Source organism: Chiloscyllium plagiosum, unplaced genomic scaffold (genome assembly GCF_037043375.1).
Source record: "Chiloscyllium plagiosum isolate Xiang-an unplaced genomic scaffold, Cpla_swu_hap1 HiC_scaffold_31, whole genome shotgun sequence".
NCBI lineage: Eukaryota > Metazoa > Chordata > Chondrichthyes > Orectolobiformes > Hemiscylliidae > Chiloscyllium > Chiloscyllium plagiosum.
In genome coordinates, this window is record NW_028270169.1 from 19,383,854 (window position 1) to 19,402,706 (window position 18,853).

Below are 18,853 nucleotides of genomic sequence, written 5' to 3' on the forward strand. Positions count from 1 at the left end.
ATGTGAAACCTTTTGATGAGTTGACAGTGACATCTACAATTAGACAAATCCTGTTCACGTTAGCGATTTCCTGAAACAAACATGCTACACTTTTTAAAGTTGGAAACAAGCTTGCGCGGACAATACTGTGCAGTGGAAAATCAGTTTATGGAAAAAGGATACTCTTATATGTAAGAACTAAGTTAATCTGCCCCTCTTGGACTGCTGTGACAATGCAGGTGTCAGAATCCAGTTCTGCGACTGTTCTGTCCACATCAGAGCCCGTTTCATCACTTTTTAACTCCAATTTGTACTGTTCGGATGGCATCTCAATTTCTGCAAGAGTAACAAGGAAAGAAGCAGAACACTTCAAAATGTTTCTAATTGATGATATATTAGATAAAATGAGCGACATGTACTATGTTTTAATGCTCCAAGTTGTACAAAGTACGATTTCAGTAGTGTCATAATTCAGTAAATATTCAGTTCAGCCGGAATGTTAATGTCCAAAACAAATTTATATTAAGTGAACATTTAAAATTGCAATTTTTTTTTCTATCATTTCGTAGGATGTGGGGTAGTCTGGTAAGTCTAGATCCAGCAAACTATTCCTAATTAGCTTAAGATAATGATGGACTACTGTCTTTATATAGTAACTAAAAGGAGAAAGTGAGGTCTGCAGATGCTGGAGATAAAAGTTGAAACTTTATTGCTGGAACAGCACAGCAGGTCAGGCAGCATCCAGGGAACAAGAGATTCGACGTTTCGGGCACAGGCCCTTCTTCAGGAATCGTTCCTGAAGAAGGGCCTGTGCCCGAAACGTCGAATCTCCTGTTCCCTGGATGCTGCCTGACCTGCTGTGCTGTTCCAGCAATAAAGTTTCAACTATAGTAACTAAAATAATTGCACAGAAGCTGGTATCCCATCACCAGTCAGCTCAGAGCCAGTCCCTCGAATGAAGACTCTCTGAATGTCATGTCAGTTAAGGTTTCCTGATTGGCCCAGGTTAACAACCCCAATCAAGAATCTCATTATTAATGAGATCCACTGGATGCTCATTCCATCATGAAGTAACTGTTTTTACAAAATAGCCCATTTTAAATGTCATTAAGAAGTCAAACATGTAGTGTGATATCATGATCTACCAGATTGATTACATTGTTCGAAGAAGGGAACCTGCTAGGTTTTAATGAACGTGTTGGATTTTCAGTGACAACCCAGCAGCTTAATTCCACAATCACTTTCTAATGCCTAACAAAAATTGCTATTTATTGATTTCAATTTCACAATTTGTAAAAGCAGATTTCAACTCAACCCACAGTTTGCAAATCCAGTATCAGACCCACAAAATTAAATTCCATTAATACCTAATAGCAACACTATCACAGTCTACCCACATAAGGCTGCTGGACAAGACAACATCCCTGGCAGAGTGCTAAGAGGATCCTCTGATGTACTGGCGGATGTTTTCACGGACATCTTTAACATCTCCCTGAGCTGTACCATAGTTCCAACATGCTCTGTGGCCGCTACCATCATCCCCGTGCTGAAGTCGTCTTCAGCGCCCTGTCTCAACGACTATGCCCTGTTGCACTAACACCTATCATGAAGTGTTTTGAGAGGCTCATGAGGAGGCATATTAAGACCCTGCTACCCCCTCACTGGACACCCTGAAGTTCAGGTATTGTACAAACTATTCAACAGGTGATGACATTTCCACCACTCTCCATCTGGTCCTCACCCACCTGCAGAAGGACTCCTACGTCAGATTACTGTTCATAGTGTTGAATGTGGAACCAAAAAGTCTATGATTCCTCAGCACCTGATTGGAAAGCTGAGTCTGCTGGACCTAAATACCTCCCTTTACAAGTGGATCCTGGACTTGCTGACTGGGAGACGTCAGACAGTCCAGACTGGGAACAGCATCTCCAATACCACCACACGGAGCACAGGGTACCCTAGGGCTGTGTGCTCAGTTCAATGCTGTTCACCCTGCTGACACACCACTGTGAAGCAATGCACAGCCTGAATCATACCATTAAGTTCGCTAATGACATGACGGTCGTGGATCTCATTAGCAGGAACGGCAAGTTATCATACAGAGAGGTGGTGCAGTGGCTAACGGACTCGTGCAGAGCCAACAACCTGTCTCTGAAGGTAGATAAGACGAAAGAGATGGTTGTTGACTTCAGGAAGGCATGGAGCAATCACTCTCCACTGGACATCAACAACTTCCCCGTGGAGATCGTGAAGAGCACCATATTTCTTTGCATCCACCTGGCAGACAATCTTACTTGGTCCCTCAACACCAGCTCCATAGCCAAGAAAGCCCAGCAGTGTCTTGAGGGGAAAGATATAAAAGAGGCCTAAGGGGCAATTTTTTCACGCAGAGGGTGGTACATGTATGGAATGAGCTGCCAGAGGATGTGGTGGAAGCTGGTACAATTGCAACATTTAAAAGGCATTTGGATGGGTATATGAATAGGAAGGGTTTGGAGGGATATGGGCCGGCTGCTGGCAGGTGGGACTAGATTGGGTTGGGATATCTGGTCGGCGTGGATGGGTTGGACCGAAGGGTCTGTTTCCATGCTGTACATCTCTATGACTCTAAGTACACCTCCCACACCCCAACCTCACCATATTCTACAGAGAATTCATTGAGAGTACCCAGAGCTGCTGCATCACCGCATGGCTCGAGAATAGTACCGTCTCGGATTGTAAGACCCTACAACTGATAGGGAGGACAGCTGAGAGGATCATTGGGGCCTCTCTTCCCTCCATTACAGACATTTACATCACACGGTACATCCAAAAGGCTTACAGCATTGTGGAAGACCCCACAAATCCCTCACTCAAACTCTTCTCCTTCCTGCCATCTGGCAGAAGATACTGGAGCGTTTGGCCTCTCACGGCAAGTCTGTGCAACAGTTTTATGCCTAAGGCCATCAGGCTCGTTAACGCTTTTGTGATCCGACTCTATTCTATATGAAACGTTTTGCACGACTTCAAATTGCTGCTCGAACAATGTTTTACTAATTATCATTCTTTTATTACACTAATTTATACACCACTATGCCTATTATCTTGGTGTGTCAGGACTTACTGTGCTGTCTTGCGTGTTTTGCACTTCTTATGCATGTTACGCCGCCCTGCGTAAGATTGCGTTGTTTATGCTGTCCATGTCACACCTTGATCCTGGATGAACGCTGTATTTTATTGTATCTGTTCTTTACGGTAGAAATGACAAATAAAGCTACTCTTGACTCATGAGTAAATGTCCCTGTCCTGTCAAAGAGTCATTTTGCAAGATGCCTGTCCACTCTGGTTAGGGCTGTAAGGTATTGCTTTGCATTCTTGGATGTTTCTTTCGACAATTTTCATTCAACCCACAATACAATTTAAATACTCAACATTTAAGGGACATACACAGATGAGGACAAATAATTAATGACAATATTCCTGCCTTTGTTTTCAATCTGGGGTCCTCTATAATGGGAATCCTCAAGATTTCCCCACCATTGGATTTATGCCTCATTCTCTCTTTATTGGTCACTGTTGAAATTATGTTGCTTTATATTAATTAACATTTCCTCTGTTGTGGCCATTTCAGAGGCATGGATAGAGCAGGAAGAGGAATGGTTATTGCAGGTTCTGGGGTTTAGATGTTTCAGTAAGAACAGGGAAGGTGGCAAAGAGGGGGAGGAGTGGCATTGTTAGTCAAGAACAGTATTAAGGAGGCAGAAAGGACGTTTGACGAGAACCCGTCTACTGAGGTAGCATGTGTTGAGGTTAGAAACAGGAAACCCTGTTGGGCGTTTTCTACAGGCCTCCGAAAAGTTCTAGAGATGTAGAGGAAAGGATTGCAAAGATGGTTCTGGATAGAGCGACAGTAACAGGTTAGTTGTTATGGGGGAACTTTAACTTTCCAAATATTGACTTGAAATGATATAGCTCAAGTATCTTAGATGGGCCAGTTTTTGTCCAATGTAAGCAGGAGGGTTTCGTGACATAGTACGTAGATAGGCCAAAAGAGGGGAGGCTGCATTGGGTTTGGTACTGGTAGTGAACCGGGCCAGGTGTTAGATTTGGTGGTAGGTGAGCATTTTGGTGAAAGCGACCATAATTCAGTTATATTTACTTTAGCAATGGAAAGGGATAGATATATAGCACAGGGGAAGAGTTATAGCTGGGGGAAAGGCAATTAGGCAAGATTTAGGATGCATAAGATGGGGAAGGAAACCTCAGAGGATGAGCACAATTGAAATGTGGAGCTTGTTCAAGGAGCAGTTACTGTATGTCTTTGATAAGTATGTACTTGTCAGGCAGGAAGTGGTCTAGCGAGGGAAGCATGGTTTACTAAAGATGAATCTCTTTTCAAGAGGGGGAAGAAGGCTTATGTAAAGATGAGAGGTGAAGGCTCTGTTAGGGCTCGAGTGTTACAAGTTAGCCAGGAAGGACCTAAATAGAGAGCCAAGAAGAGCCAGAAGGGGACATGAGAAGTCATTGGCAGAAAGGATCAAGGAAAATCCTAAAGCTATGTCAGGAATAAAAGAATGACTAGAGTAAGAGTAGGTAAAAACAATGACTGCAGATGCTGGAAACCAGAGTCTAGATTAGAGTGGTGCTGGAAAAGCACAGCAGTTCAGGCAGCATCCGAGGAGTAAAATTGACGTTTCGGGCAAAAGCCCTTCATCAGCAATACAGGCAGAAAGCCTGAAGGGTGGAGAGATAAATGCAAGAAGGGCTCGCTGCCTGTATTGCTGATGAAGGGCTTTTGCCCGAAACGTCAATTTTACTGCTCCTCGGATGCTGCCTGAACTGCTGTGCTTTTCCAGCACCACTCTAATCTAGACTAGAGTAAGAGTAGAGCCTGTCAAGGACAGTAGCAGTACATGGAGTCCAAAGAGATAGGAGAGGCACTAAATGAATATTTTTCATCAGTATTCACACAAGAAAAAGACAATGTGGTCGAGGAGAATACTGAGACACTGGCTATTGGACTAGACGGGATTGAAGTTCAGAAGGAGGAGGTGTCAGTAATTCTGCAAAGTGTGAAAGTAAATAAGACCCCTGGGCCGGATGGGATTTATCCTAGGATTCTCTTGGAAGCAAGGGAGGAGATTGCAGAGCCTTTGGCTTTGATCTCTATGTTGTCATTGTCTACAGGAATAGTGCCAGAAGACTGGAGGGCAGAAAATGTTGTCCCCTTGTTCAAGAATAGGAGTAGAGACAATCCTGGTAATTATAGACCAGTGAGCCTTATTTTGGTTGTGGGTAAATTGTTGGAAAGGATTAGATGATGATTTAGAATCATCTAGAAAGGAATAATTTGATTAGGGATAGTCAACACTGTTTTGTGAAGTGTGGGCTGTGCCTCAAAAGTCTTATTAAGTTCTTTGAGAAGATGACCAAACAGATGGGTGAGGGTAAAGTGGTAAATGTGGTGTATATGGACTTCAATAAAGCGCTTGATAACGTTCCCCATGGTAGGCTATTGCAGAAAATGCAGACGCATGGGATTGAGGGTGATTTGGCGGTTTGGATCAGAAATTGGCTAGCTGAAAGAAGACAGAGGGTGGTGGTTGATGGGAAATGTTCATCTGGAGTTCAGTTATTAGTGATGTACTGCAAGGATCTATTTTGGGGCCACTGCTGTTTGTTATTTTTATAAACGATCTGGTTGATGGCACAGAAGGATAGGTTAATAAATTTGCAGATGACACTAAAGTCAGTTGAGTTATGGACAGTGTGGAAGGATGTTGCAGGTTACAGAGGGACAGACAGAAGCTGCAGAGCTAGGCTGAGAGGTGGTAAATGGAGTTTAATGCAGAGAAGTGTGAGGTGATTCACTTTGGAAGGAGTAACAGGAATACAGAGTACTGGGCTAATGGTAAGACTCTTGGTAATGTGGATGAGCAAAGAGATCTCAGTGTCCATATACATAGATCCCTGAAAGGTTGCCATCCAGGTTGCTAGGGTTGTTAGGAAGGCTTATGGTGTGTTAGCTTTTATTGGTAGAGGGATTGTGTTTTGGAGCCATGTGGTCATGTTGCAGCTGCACAAAACTCTGGTGCAGCTGCACTTGGAGTACTGCAAACAGTTCTGGTCGTCACATTATAAGAAGGACATGGAAGCACTGGAAAGGATGCAGAGACATTTTACCAGGTTATTGGCTGCTATAGAGGGAAGGTCTTCTGAGGGACTTGAAGCTGTTTTTGTTAGGGAGAAGATAGATAAGAGGTGACTTAATAGAGACATACAAGATCAGAGGATTACATTGCAGTGGACAGTGAGAGCCTTTTTCCTCCGATGGTGACTGCCAGCACGTGAGGACATAGCTTTAAATTGAGGGGTGATAGATATAGGACAGATGTCAGAGGTAGGTTCTTTACTCAGAGTAATAAGGGCATGGAATGTCCTGCCTGCAACAGTAGTAGACTCACCAACTTTTAAGGGTATTTAAATGGTCATTGGATAAATATGGATAATAGAATAGTGCAGGTTAGATGGGCTTCAGTTTGGTTTCACAAGTCAGCGCAACATCAGAGAGCTGTAGGGCTTGTACTGCGATGTAATGTTCTATATTCTCTGTGAATAAAGCTTTATTTTCTTTTAGGTTATTGATATTATCTTTCAAAATTTCTGCTAGGGTCCCTGTACCCACAGTGAGTCACAAGCAGTATCAAAACTGAAAACACGCATGTGTTTGCATCATATTAGGTAAATGAATTGTTTGGGCAGAAATGTCGGTAGAGATTAAGTACAAAGTAATTTGTTTCAAACTGGACAAGGCAAGCTAACCAACATTTAAATTACAGGAAAACATTTAGCATGAACTCTGGTCTTATTTTTTAACCAGCATTTTCCTCTCAAATTCTTTTCTGTTCCAAACAAGGTTCTGTCCCAACTTCAGTTCTTGGCTTTGGAAGTTTTTTTGCTTCTCCCTGCCACCATAATTTATCTTGTGATTTAAGACAATGCTGCTCTCTGCACATTCAGAAATTGAGCTGGGGACACTGGTCCTACTTCATAAGTCAGTCCTGTCATCCCAGGAAGCAGTCTGGTTAATCTTCGTTCAACATTTCCAGAACATCCTTTGTCAGATGAAACAAAAATTGCACAGAATACTCCAGGTGTGGTTTCACCAATAGATTATAATCACTCCGACACAACATCCCTGCTCCTGTCCTTGAATTCTCTTGCTATTGAGACCAACATATTGTTTGTCCTTTTCACTGCCATATGCACATGCTTACTTTCAGTGACTAGTGTAATAGGACACTAAAGTCTTCCCATTTCCAAAGTTATCATTCAGATAATAATCTGTCTTCCTTTTTTTTATTTCCAAAGCAGATATCTTCACATTTATCCATTATGTTTCATCTGCCATGCATTTGCGCACTCACTCAGCGTGTTCAAATCACACTGATGTATCTCTGCATCCTCCTCAGAGCTCAACCTCTTTGTGTTGTCTGCAAAACTGCAGATATTATTTAGTTCCCTAATTTAAATCATGAATATATATTGTGAATTGTTGGGTTCAGAGCACTGATCCCTGCACAACACCAGTAGTCCCTGTCTCTTGGAAAAGAACCATTTATTCCTACTGTCTGTTCCCAGTCTTCCAGATGTGATTGTGATGAATCATACCTGGAATAATCACTGACATTAAAAAATGATATTTTCAGCTGCAGATTTGGGATGATCCAGCTACTGCAAGCATTTTTGATACCAATATTGGGTCACGTATTAAAACCAAGGATTAAAAAGTGTGAGATGGTTACAGAGAATGATGACATTAGCCCTGACAATCACAAAGGCCAACCTCCCACCTATAGAATCCATCTACCAGGACCGCTGTCAAGGAAAGGCTGCCAGTATTCTCAAAGATCCATCCCACCCTGGCAATGTTTTTCTACAACCTCTACCATTGTGGAGAAGGTATAGAAGCCTGAACACACACACCAGCCAGTTTTGAAACAGTTTTTACCCTACTGTTGTTACAATACTGAATGGACTCTCAAACCCTTAACATTCGCCTGTACCTGTGTTTTTGCCGCTGTTTGCCTATTATTTACTTATCTATGGTACTTAACTCTGATCTGCCTGTATTACTCACAAGGCAAAGCTGTAAACTGTGCCTCAGTACACATGACAATAAATTCAATTCAATTCAATATTCCTGTGGGGAAAAAAAACTGTGTGCTACATGCAATGTATTTACAATACTGTTTTAAAATTTTGTTCCACATTGCAAATTGTGGAAGCAGATTTTCTCAATGCACAAAGTTTTAATCTAAATACTGTTTAAGTGCATAAATGTTTTAGTCATAGTAGTTTTACACTTTTTTTTCAAAAAGAAAATGTAGCACTTAACAGAATTGGTTGACTGACATTGTCCTGCCTGCTTTGTTCCAAACACTAAAAATTGTTTTGGTACCCTTTTGACCAAAGTTCTGACCAATTTTTGGTTCTATGCAATTTGTTTAGTTGCATGTTATTTTACTGTGTGTGTCATTTTGAATATGCAGTCCTCTGCATTTCTTGCACTTCAAAAAAAACACCTTAATAGCCCAAATCTTCTGACTGCTTTATCTTAGATGCTTTATGTTCTAGTAGATCCACTACCTGAAGATTTCAGATTAATTGAAATCTCGGCAGCCAGATGACATCTTTATGTTGCAATGTTCTGTTTTTTTTAAATCAACACAACACTCCTCACATGGGCAAAGTAACTTCAAATTTACTGCTCCATCATACGTAAACAAATTCAACTACAGTTACATCTGGTTCAATGTCTAATTTCACTGCTAAAAGTAAATTGAAATGCATTAAATCTATATGTAATAGTTTGTTAGAGACAAAAAAAATCTGCAGATGCTGGAATGCAAAATAGACAAGCAGGAGGCTGGAAGAAGGATTATATTCGAAACGTTCACTTTTCTACTTGCTGATGCTCTCTGGCTTACTGTGTTCTTCTAGCCTCTTGCTGGTTTAATATGTATTACTTCAGCAGCTCAGTTGTAGACATGCGTACTTAAAGACAGAAGACATTCTAAAAGTATCTTTATCCCAACAGTCTCATAACAAGTTACTCACACTGAAAACAAATGCTTTCATGTTCAGTCATATTTTATGTCCATCTTGACTCCAAAGGAAAATATTAAAAGCAAATAACCTTTCAAGATTCTGTAATCTATAACTGTTGGTCTGAGAAACAAAAGAGATATAGAAATTCCCTCTTCCGGCAGTAGTTCAATTTAGTTTTTTTAGTTGAAAGTTACCTGTCATTTTCCCATTTACAACTTTAGCAACTCTGTAGCGAATAATACAGCCTATCAACAAATAAATATCATGGGCTGGACTCAAGATAATGTTTTCCAAAATAGTGACACGTATTGATGCAGCAGGAACATTCTAGAAGAAAAGAATCAGAAGTTAGAAATAACTGAATGTGCTTATGAATGCACATGCATGAAAAGAAATTACTATAATATTCCCCTGTACTCCAATGACGCCAAGTTACCCACATTTTTGAGACCATTCTACTTCATACACCTGCTAGCAAACTGGATAAGAAAATATTAAAGTTATATTCACATTATGCAGGAATATCAAAATTCTGACAGCAGCACAGACTGCATCAACAATTTTGTGAACAGCGAGGACCAAGCCTATTTCCCAATAGTATGATGCAATCCAATACACTGGCTTCCTTTTTTTTAAAAAAAAAATCACCCTACTTACACAATGTGAATGCAGAACAATAAAGTGCATATGGGTTGTCAGTCTGCTAGATGTCATATAATATCAATGGATATTATGGCACAAAGACAGTGGACATTTTACTCAAGAATGAGAAAGCCAATCATAGGTTTTGAAAAAAAAACGGAGAATGTGGGCACAAGAACATGCTTATGGTTAAAGGATTTTAATAAATCACAGCAATTACATCATACATTAACCAACTAATATAGCAATGCACATTGATAATTTGGTTTTCCAGATACATGCACACAATGTAATTCCAATAGTGAAGAGGGAAATTGCATAGGGCAGGGTGACACTAGGCACACGGACACACAAGATGGCCACTGAGCCATCAGTTGGCCAACTTGATACACAAGGTGGCTGCCGGATCACAATATGGAGAGAAACAGCAGAGCGGATACAGACACTGCTTGGGGCCACCATAATGCCAGCACAATGCACTCACAACCCAGTTGATTAGCTTAAGGCGGGTGGGGGAGAGAATACACATGAGTAACAAACATTGCCCGAAGTGTCTGGGTCCAGCCAACACCTCTTACAGAAATACTAACAGCTTGATACAGACTCAATACGAAATGCTAATACTCAGGGGTGCAGTAATCATCCTTCTCGGTCTACACTGAAACTGACAATAACCACGCGGAAATTAACAAACGCTGTGCTGGAAGTGACAAAGACTGTATCGAAACTGTCAACGATTCTGCAATGATTGTAACATGGTATGTTTGTGGCAAAGACAATAATCTCATCACTGACTTATTGTATTACAAGATGTATAAAAGTTTCTTGACATGTGCTCCGGGTCAAGAGAAGACTCGCAGCTGACCACTGTGCTGTTGGTATCTTTCTCTCCCCGGAGCTCCAGTATTTCCTTGTGCAATAAGCTGTCATTGAACCCTGATTCTGACTCCAAGACTGGCGTTTTTCCCCACAACAATAATAAACACCAAAATTAGTCCCTCGTAATGGCCACATGTAACTAAGCTATAATACAAATGAAATTAAGAATGGGCAAAACGTGCTGGCCTAACATATGATGTTTATATCCCATAAATGAGTAAACTTAAAAATTTCAATACAGTGGGTTAAATAACTCAAGCAAGGTAAGACCATCGTTAGCTTGCCACAATCATATCTACTCAGATGTCTTTTTTAAAAAAAGATATATTTTGAAAGAAATAATTGACAATGAAAATGTCATTTGAAAAGTAAAAACTGAAAACAAAATCCAATTAAACAGACAGACATTCAGGTGGAAGGTAGACCATGTAAAGTTTCCTTGTCGGACTATTTTCTTACTTATTACTATCGCATTTAGGAAGTTACACATTGATTTAAGAGGTCTTTGGAAATATATTCACCTTTGCACTCTGCTGCCTCTATTGGTTTAGGGAATCTGGGTTGGGTTCATTTAGTTGGATGATACCTGGTTTGCAATTTAGAGGAACAGTGCAAATTCAGTTCCTGCTCCAGCTGAAACTGCCACGAAGAACTCTCTTTCTTGATCTCTCCTCTCACTTGAGGCATTGTGACCCTCAGTTTAAACTACCACCAGTTGTAGCTCTTTAATGAGAGAGCAGCCAATAGTCTGGTTGGACCGTACTTCAAATTGCACTTTTTCAAGAAATAATACTTCAACACCAATGTGGAATTATACTTTTCTGCTCCACTGCCAACAATTTAAGATTAAGTATGGTAACACTTCAATTCTTAAAAACAAAAAGGAACTTTCATTTATATAATCTTCAAATTCAGAAGTTTAATAAAAGAAACACTGAGCAGAACAAAAATGAGGCAAGTTGGCAAAAACTGGGTGACAGTTAGGCTTTGAGGAGGACCTTTGAAGTTAATGACAGTAGGAGTTTATTTACATATGGCTATTACTATTGGACGATTTTGGTGTTTGCTATTGGAATTACATCGTTTTCTAGGTAAATGTGAATAAAGTAATTGATGTGCATTACCATTTTAGTTGTAAATTTATGATCTATGTAATAGTTATTAAAATCCTTACTCTTGAAGACTTGAAAAGCCTTTATTAAAAACATTTCACTTATCAGCCAAGAATACAAGCTAAATGCTGGTTTGTGTCCAGGTGATCATAATTCTGAAATGTAAATATGCATAACTTGAAATAAATCAATGTTTTATTTAATAAAATAATTCTACAAGGTAAACTTGAACCACAATTGTAATATTTTAAAAGCGTCAAATTCATTAGGTTCAGCATCCAACACATAATCCAAAATCATACTGGCTGTGGCATCATCATAAAGATCCAACTCTGAATCAGATAAGATGCTTTCAGTTCCATAAAAATGCCCTCACATAATAGATAACCTTCCTCTCCATTAATTCAAATGGATATGCAACATTTTTTGAATATTCTGAATGATCTTTTGTTGAGAGTATTGAAATTTCTGGATATTTCATTCATGTGGCCAAAGTTAATAGTTTACTGGCGTTTTTTGACGATGAATCACTGCAGACTGGAAATAATGGCATTGGGGTTTTTGGTAGTCTGAGTGACTCTGGTTTTCTGTCTCACACAAGGCACTTTTGTTCCACAGAAAAGCTACATCAACTCACTCTAGCCCTGAACTTCTTGCTGGATTCATGAATAAATTGGCTTATTCAAATGTATATTTACGCATTGCACTTCACATGAAAGCATAACCATTCTATCAGTCAGTTTGCGAAGACCGATTCCATATATACATAATCATAAGATCAGACTAGTGACTGGCTCCTCTTCTGCTGATGCATCTGGTCAGGGGCATTTTCTTCAAGGTAGATTGCTGGTTCTTCTAATCTTATTTTTCACTAAGTTTCACAGTTTTGCACTAAGTGCATTTCCTCATTGCAGCACAGTTGAATACACAAAGGTGGATGAAAAGGTAATGTTAAAGCAGGGAAGCTGCAGAAGGATTTGGACAGGATAGGACAGCAGGCAAAGAAGTGGCAGATGGAATACAATGTTGAAAAATGAGAGGTTATGTAATTTCATTGGAAGAATAGAGCCTGGACTATTTGCTAATGGGGGGAGCCTTCGGAAGTCTGAAGCACAAAGGGACTTGGAAGTTTAGTTCAGGGTTCTCTTAAGATTAAGAATACAAGAGCAGAGATGTATTGCTGAGGCTCTAAGACTCAAAAAGGTCTGGTCAGACATCATTTGGAATACTATGAACAGTTTGAATTCCGTATCGAAGGATGCACTTGCCTTGAAGGTGATTTAGAGGAAGTTGACAAGAATGGTCCCAGGGATGAAGGTCATTGTCACACAAGGAGCAGTTGAGGACTGTGGGTTTTGCATGTGATACAAGAATTGCCCAGTTATTTTTTGGGGGGTGTGCACATTTGATTGAAACTTTCAGATTACTGAAAGGCCTGGTTACAGGGGACATGGATAAGACATTTCTACTAGTAGGAGAGACTTGGACCATTGGGCACAGCCCCAGACTAAAGGGACAACTCTTTAGAACTGAAGGAATTTCTTCAGCCAGAGGGTGGTTAATATGTGGAACTCATTGGTGCACAGACCTGTGGAGGTCAAGTCACTGAGTGTAGTTAAGAGAGAGATAGATAGGTTGTTTATTTGTCCCCTTATCAACGGTTATGGGGAGAAGGCAGGAAAATGGCATTGATAAACATATCAGCCATGATTGAATGGCAGAGCAGACTTGATGGACCAAAAAGCCTAATTCTGTTCTTGTGGTTCTGGTCTATTTTCCCTACTTGTGTATGACAGAGTGTGCGTGTAAGTGAAGAGCGAGTTTACAAGGGAATTAGTTTTAATTAGTAGTGTAATACATCAGTGGTTTGTACCTGTTTACTTGTCGTTATAGTAGAATTACTTGTAATAAATAATCATTCTTGCTTCATACACAAACCTGGTCCATTCTTTCTCTCAATCTTCATCTGAAAGTCAGGATACTGGGGATACTGTGTCTACCCGTTTAAAACAAAAATCAACATCTGGTCCAAGTTCGGGAACAGTATGGCTCCATATATGGCAGGCTATCCCATTGGGTTGTAACAGTATGACTTTAGGAAATAATGGTACAACATTGAAAGGATTTAATGCACACAAGTACGTTGATAATTTACTGGTACTACAAAACTTAAAACAGTGCTAAATGTAGATAGGTAGTTGAAAATGAAGTTTTTTGGCCTGCACTCATTAGAACTAGGACACAAGAAACAGCTTGCTAAAAAGGGACACCAATGTATAGAGCATGAGAAAAGGATGCAGATTGGTTGGACAATCGGCACGGCAATGCAGCAAGATAGTTAACTGCTTATATTAGTTCTCAGACCAAGTAGTTAGACTCTGATTGGTCACTGACTCATTGATGCTTACAGCTCAAAAAGGAAGCCATTCAGCCGCTGTCTATGTTGATCAATAAAGATCTAACTACACTAATCCAATTTTCCAGCTCTTGGCCAATAGCCCGATATAGTACTGCATAAACATTGTGAGCTTCTGCCTTAACCACCCATTCAGGCGATGATTTCCAGGCTGCCACCTTCCTTTGGGTGTAAAGAATTCTCAACTGCTCTTTTATCCTTGTAGTTCTTAGGTAAGTTGGATTATAAAAGCATCTAAGCTTTATTTAAAAGCTGATTTCTTGGTAACTATAAAGTCTGCAACAAACCATTACCTTATATATAGCATCCTGCAGTCGTGTTTTCAGGTTAGCAGTACCAGTCATTAGCCCAGATACAAGAATGATGTCGCCCTGCAGTCCATCTTTTTCCATTCTTGCTATATGTGCAGGTGGTAAATAAGTGGACTCCGAAAACTTCATTATTCTGATGAAAAAATGGGAACTCGTTAGATCATAAGACTGACAAATTTAAAGACAAATTCTGAATATGATTTGTCAAAACAAACCAATTACCTGAGTCAGTGTGAAGCTCTCAAACCTATTAGTGTACATGTTAGTAAATCTAAAAAAACTAACTTCCAGTACAGTACAAGACAATTGTCATTCAAAATCTTATCACAATAGACTAATGCATGGCATGTTGGCACATAACAGAGAGCTATAATATAGGGTATTCCCTACACTTGCACATGGGCTGAATTTCTAGCAATGAATTCTGTTACAGTAGAGTTTGCTTTTCTTCAAGTCACAACTTTAAGTAAAATGACTTTTAAGTTTATCATACTTCCCTTTAGAAACTAAATTTTAAAGCTGGAGTTTGGATCCTTCTGACAGTTTTTGCCTGGAGAATCCATGGTACAGGTAGAAATACTATACCATATTTGTGCAGCACTGTATTCCTTGTAGAAATGACTTCCAAAAGTGATATACATCTCCAAATATAAAAGAAATACAATATAATTTTTTTAAATGACACGTGTACAGTACAGCACTTTCGATTGTCCAGGCATCAGATGGACGGACGGACGAATGAGAGTGATAGCAAGGACTGACTGAACGCAAAGAGTGTGCTGAACAATTTAAAAAATAACGTAGTTGAAACAAATAGCTGGTGTTGTGTTGCCATAGAACAAAAACAAATTCAAATTCAGCTAGTTTAAAGAAGGCTCCAGAGACCAAAGTCCAATTGATTTTGAATTTTACTGCTTGGGATGACATCAAACCAATAAAATAATTCGATGCTTTGGGGTATAAAACTGGACATCTTGAACAGTTAGTGGACAACAAAGACCGCCAGCAGAATAGCTCTCTGAAAGGTACCTGCCCATAGGAAATTTGTGCAGCAGAACACCAAAGCCAAGCTAGAGAAATCTACAGAGAAAGTTTGATATCCAAAAACGACAACTGGGTTTGAAATTGATTTGCTACAAGTTTAAGAGGGAATTTATCAGACAGTATTGTAGAGTGGGAGATAAAAGATAGGTTTAAGAAAAAGGAGTTGTAAATAGTTGTGGTTTTAATGTTCTCTGGACGTAAAAAAATTGTTAATTGTTACTTTAAATAATGAAACCTGGGATGGTTCTTTGCCTCTTGAAATTTAACAGATTATGGCAAGAGTTTCTCTGAGTGTTCAGTTTAAATTAGTAGAGGGGTTTACCTAGTGTTGTAACACCTGTACTGACCAATCTATGTCACTAGATGCAGGCTGACACTTCAGTGCAAGTTCAGAACGGGAGCTAGGAACAAAGTAGCTGAAGACAGACCCAGGAGACTAAAGAACAGAAACAAGGCTGGAGGCAACAATGGGAAGCAAGGGCAACAGTATGTAGAAGACGTAGTTAGCAGTAAGAGTGATAACACTGTGGGAAAGATAACTTGCACATGCAGGCCAAATAAGAGGTGTGGCAAACAACTTGTTTGGGAAAGTAATGATTCTCCTCCCACCTCTGAAAACCCACCAGCATGGGAATGTTAAATTCTGGGGTTTTTTTCTTCTAATTCATGGATACATGACACCCACAGAAAATTATAGAATACAAAATATTTTCATGGAATGTAGATGTTGCTGGCTGGCCAACACTTCTTGCCCGTCCTTAATTGCCTTTGAGAAGGTGGTGGCGAGTTGCCTTCTTGAACCACTCATTGCAGCCCATGTGCTGTGGTTTGCTCCACAAATGTTGTTCAGGAGGAAATTCCACGATTTTGACCCAGTCACAGTGAAGGGACGACTATTTATTTTCAAGTCGGGGTGGCGAGTGGCTTGGAAGTGAACTTAGAGGTGGTGGTGCTCTCATGTATCTGCTGCCCATGTCCTTTTAGAAGGAAGTGGTTGTGGGTTTGGACGGTGCTCTTTGAACATCCGTGGTGAATTTCTACAGTGCATTTTGTAGATAGTTCACAGTGCTGTTACCAAGTGTCGGTGATGCATTGAGTGGATTTTTGTGGATGTGATGCCAATCAAGCAGGTTGCTTTGTTCTAGATGGTGTCAAGCTTCTTGAGTGTTGCTGGAGCTGCACCTATCCAGGCAAATGAGAAGTATTCCACCATACTTCTAATTTGTGCCTTGTAGTTTATGTAGGGAAGAAAAGAGATGGGTGACTCACTGCAGTATTCATAGTCTTTGATTTGATCTTGTAGCCACTTTGTTTATGGGACAGGTGCAGTTGAGTTTCTGGTCAATAGTAGTCCCAAAGATGGTGATAGTGGGGAATTCAGTGATGGTAACACCACTGAATGTCAAGGGATACGATTATTTCTTACGTAACAGCCATAGCCTGGTCATTATGTGGCACAAATATTACTTGCCACTTGTCACCCAAGCCTAGATATTGTTCAGATCTTCTTGCATTTGAACACAGACTGCCTCAGTGTCTGAGGATTTGCAAATGTTCTGAACATTGTGATGATTGCACAAACATCCCCACTTTGGACATTAGGATGGCAGGAAGGTAATTGGTGAAGCAGTTGAAGATGACAGGGCAAGATCACTACCTTAAGGAACTCCTGTTCAGATGTCCTGGACCTGAGAAGACTGACCAACAACCATGACCATCTTCCTATATGCCAGCAGAGAGTTTGTCCCCTGATACCCACTGATTCCAGTTTTGCTAGGACACTTTGATGCTACACTGTCGGATTCAGCCTTGACATCAAAGGCTGTCACTGTCACGGTCACCTCAACTCTGGAATCCAACTTTTTTGGATGAGTTTGAATAAAGTCTGTCATGAGGTCAGGAGCTAAGTAACCTGGGCAGAACCCAAACTGGGTGTCAATGAGCAGGTGCTGCTTGATAACACTGTTGATGACACTTGCCATCACTTCACTGATAATAGTGAGTAGACTGATGGGGCAGTATTTGACTCGGTTGGATTGGTCATGCTTTTTGTACACAGGACATATCTGGCCAATTTTCCACATTGTCAGGTAGATGAGAGCGTTGCAACTGTACTGGAAAAGCTTGGCTAGGGGAATGGCACATTCTGGAGCACAAATCTTCAGTACTATTGCTGGAATGTTGTCAGGGCCTGTAGTCATTGAGGTATCCAGTGCCTCCAACCATGTCTTGATACTGAATCAGATGTACAGCACAGAAACAAACACAGTCTCTTCGATCCAACTCATCCACGTCAACCAGATATCCTAAATTAATCTAATCCCAGCAATTGGTCCGTATCCTTCTAAGTCTTTTCTATTCATACATCCATCCAGATGCCTTTTAAATGTGTAGCAACCTCCACTACTTCCTCTGGCAACTCATTCCATACATGTACCTCTGAAAAAGTTGCCCCTTAGATCCCTTTTAAATCTTTCCCCTCTCACCTTAAACCTACGTGCTCTAGTTTTGGAGACCCCACCCTGGGGAAAACATCTTGTCAATTCATCCTATCTATGCCCCGCATGATTTTATAAACCTCTATAAAGTCACCTCTGTTTGTAATGCTTCAGGGAAAATTATTCAGCCTCTCCCAATAGCTCCAACCCTCGCAACATCCTTATAAATCTTTTGTGAGCTCTTTCAAGTTTCACAACATCCTTCCTGTGACAGGGAGACCAGAATTGCACAGTATTCCAAAACTAACTAACCAATATCCTGTACAGTCACAACATGACCTCCCAACTCCTGTACTCAATACATTGACCAACAAAAGAAAGCATACCAAAGCTGCCTTCACTATCCTATCTACCGGCAACTCCACTTTCAAGGAACTATGAACCTGTACTCAAAGGTCTCGTTGTTCAGCAACACTCCCCAGGACCTTCCCATTAAGTGTATAAGTCCTGTCCTGTTTTGACTTTCCAAAGTGCTGCCACAGAGAATCAAACTGGCTGAAGACTGGTATCTGTCATGGTGGGAGCACTGGAGGAGGTCACAATGGATAGTCCACTCAGCATTTCTGGCTGAAGGTTGCTATGAATGCTTCAGCCTTATCTTTTGCACTGATGTGCTGGGCTCTTCCATCTTTGAAGATGGGGAAATCTTTGGAGCATCCTCCTCCAGTGAATTGTTTAATTGTCCATCACCATTTATGACTGAATGTTGTAGGACTGCATAACTTAGACGTAATCCGTTGGTTGTGGGACCGTTTAACTCTGTCTATCACTTACTGCTTATGTTGTTAGGCACACAAGTAGTCTTGTTTGGCAGTTTCACCTGATTGACCAGTTTGAGTGTAAGGTTGGCTTATTTCACTATCATCTAATTGTATCAAACTA

General features: G+C 40.4%; 1 protein-coding gene across 2 annotated transcripts in view; it reads right to left on the bottom strand.

Moving 5' to 3' along the window:
• Positions 1 to 18,853, bottom strand: part of LOC122563983 (nuclear pore membrane glycoprotein 210-like) — a 177,597-nt gene that overhangs the window by 146,214 nt on the left and 12,530 nt on the right. For both annotated transcript variants that reach the window (XM_087977310.1, XM_043718384.2), the window contains exons 5-7: positions 14,412 to 14,562; positions 9,264 to 9,396; positions 163 to 315 (exon numbers count right to left, since the gene is read on the bottom strand). In XM_087977310.1, coding sequence (XP_087833436.1) covers positions 163 to 315; positions 9,264 to 9,396; positions 14,412 to 14,562 — 437 coding nt within the window. The remainder of the gene's footprint in view (positions 1 to 162; positions 316 to 9,263; positions 9,397 to 14,411; positions 14,563 to 18,853) is intronic.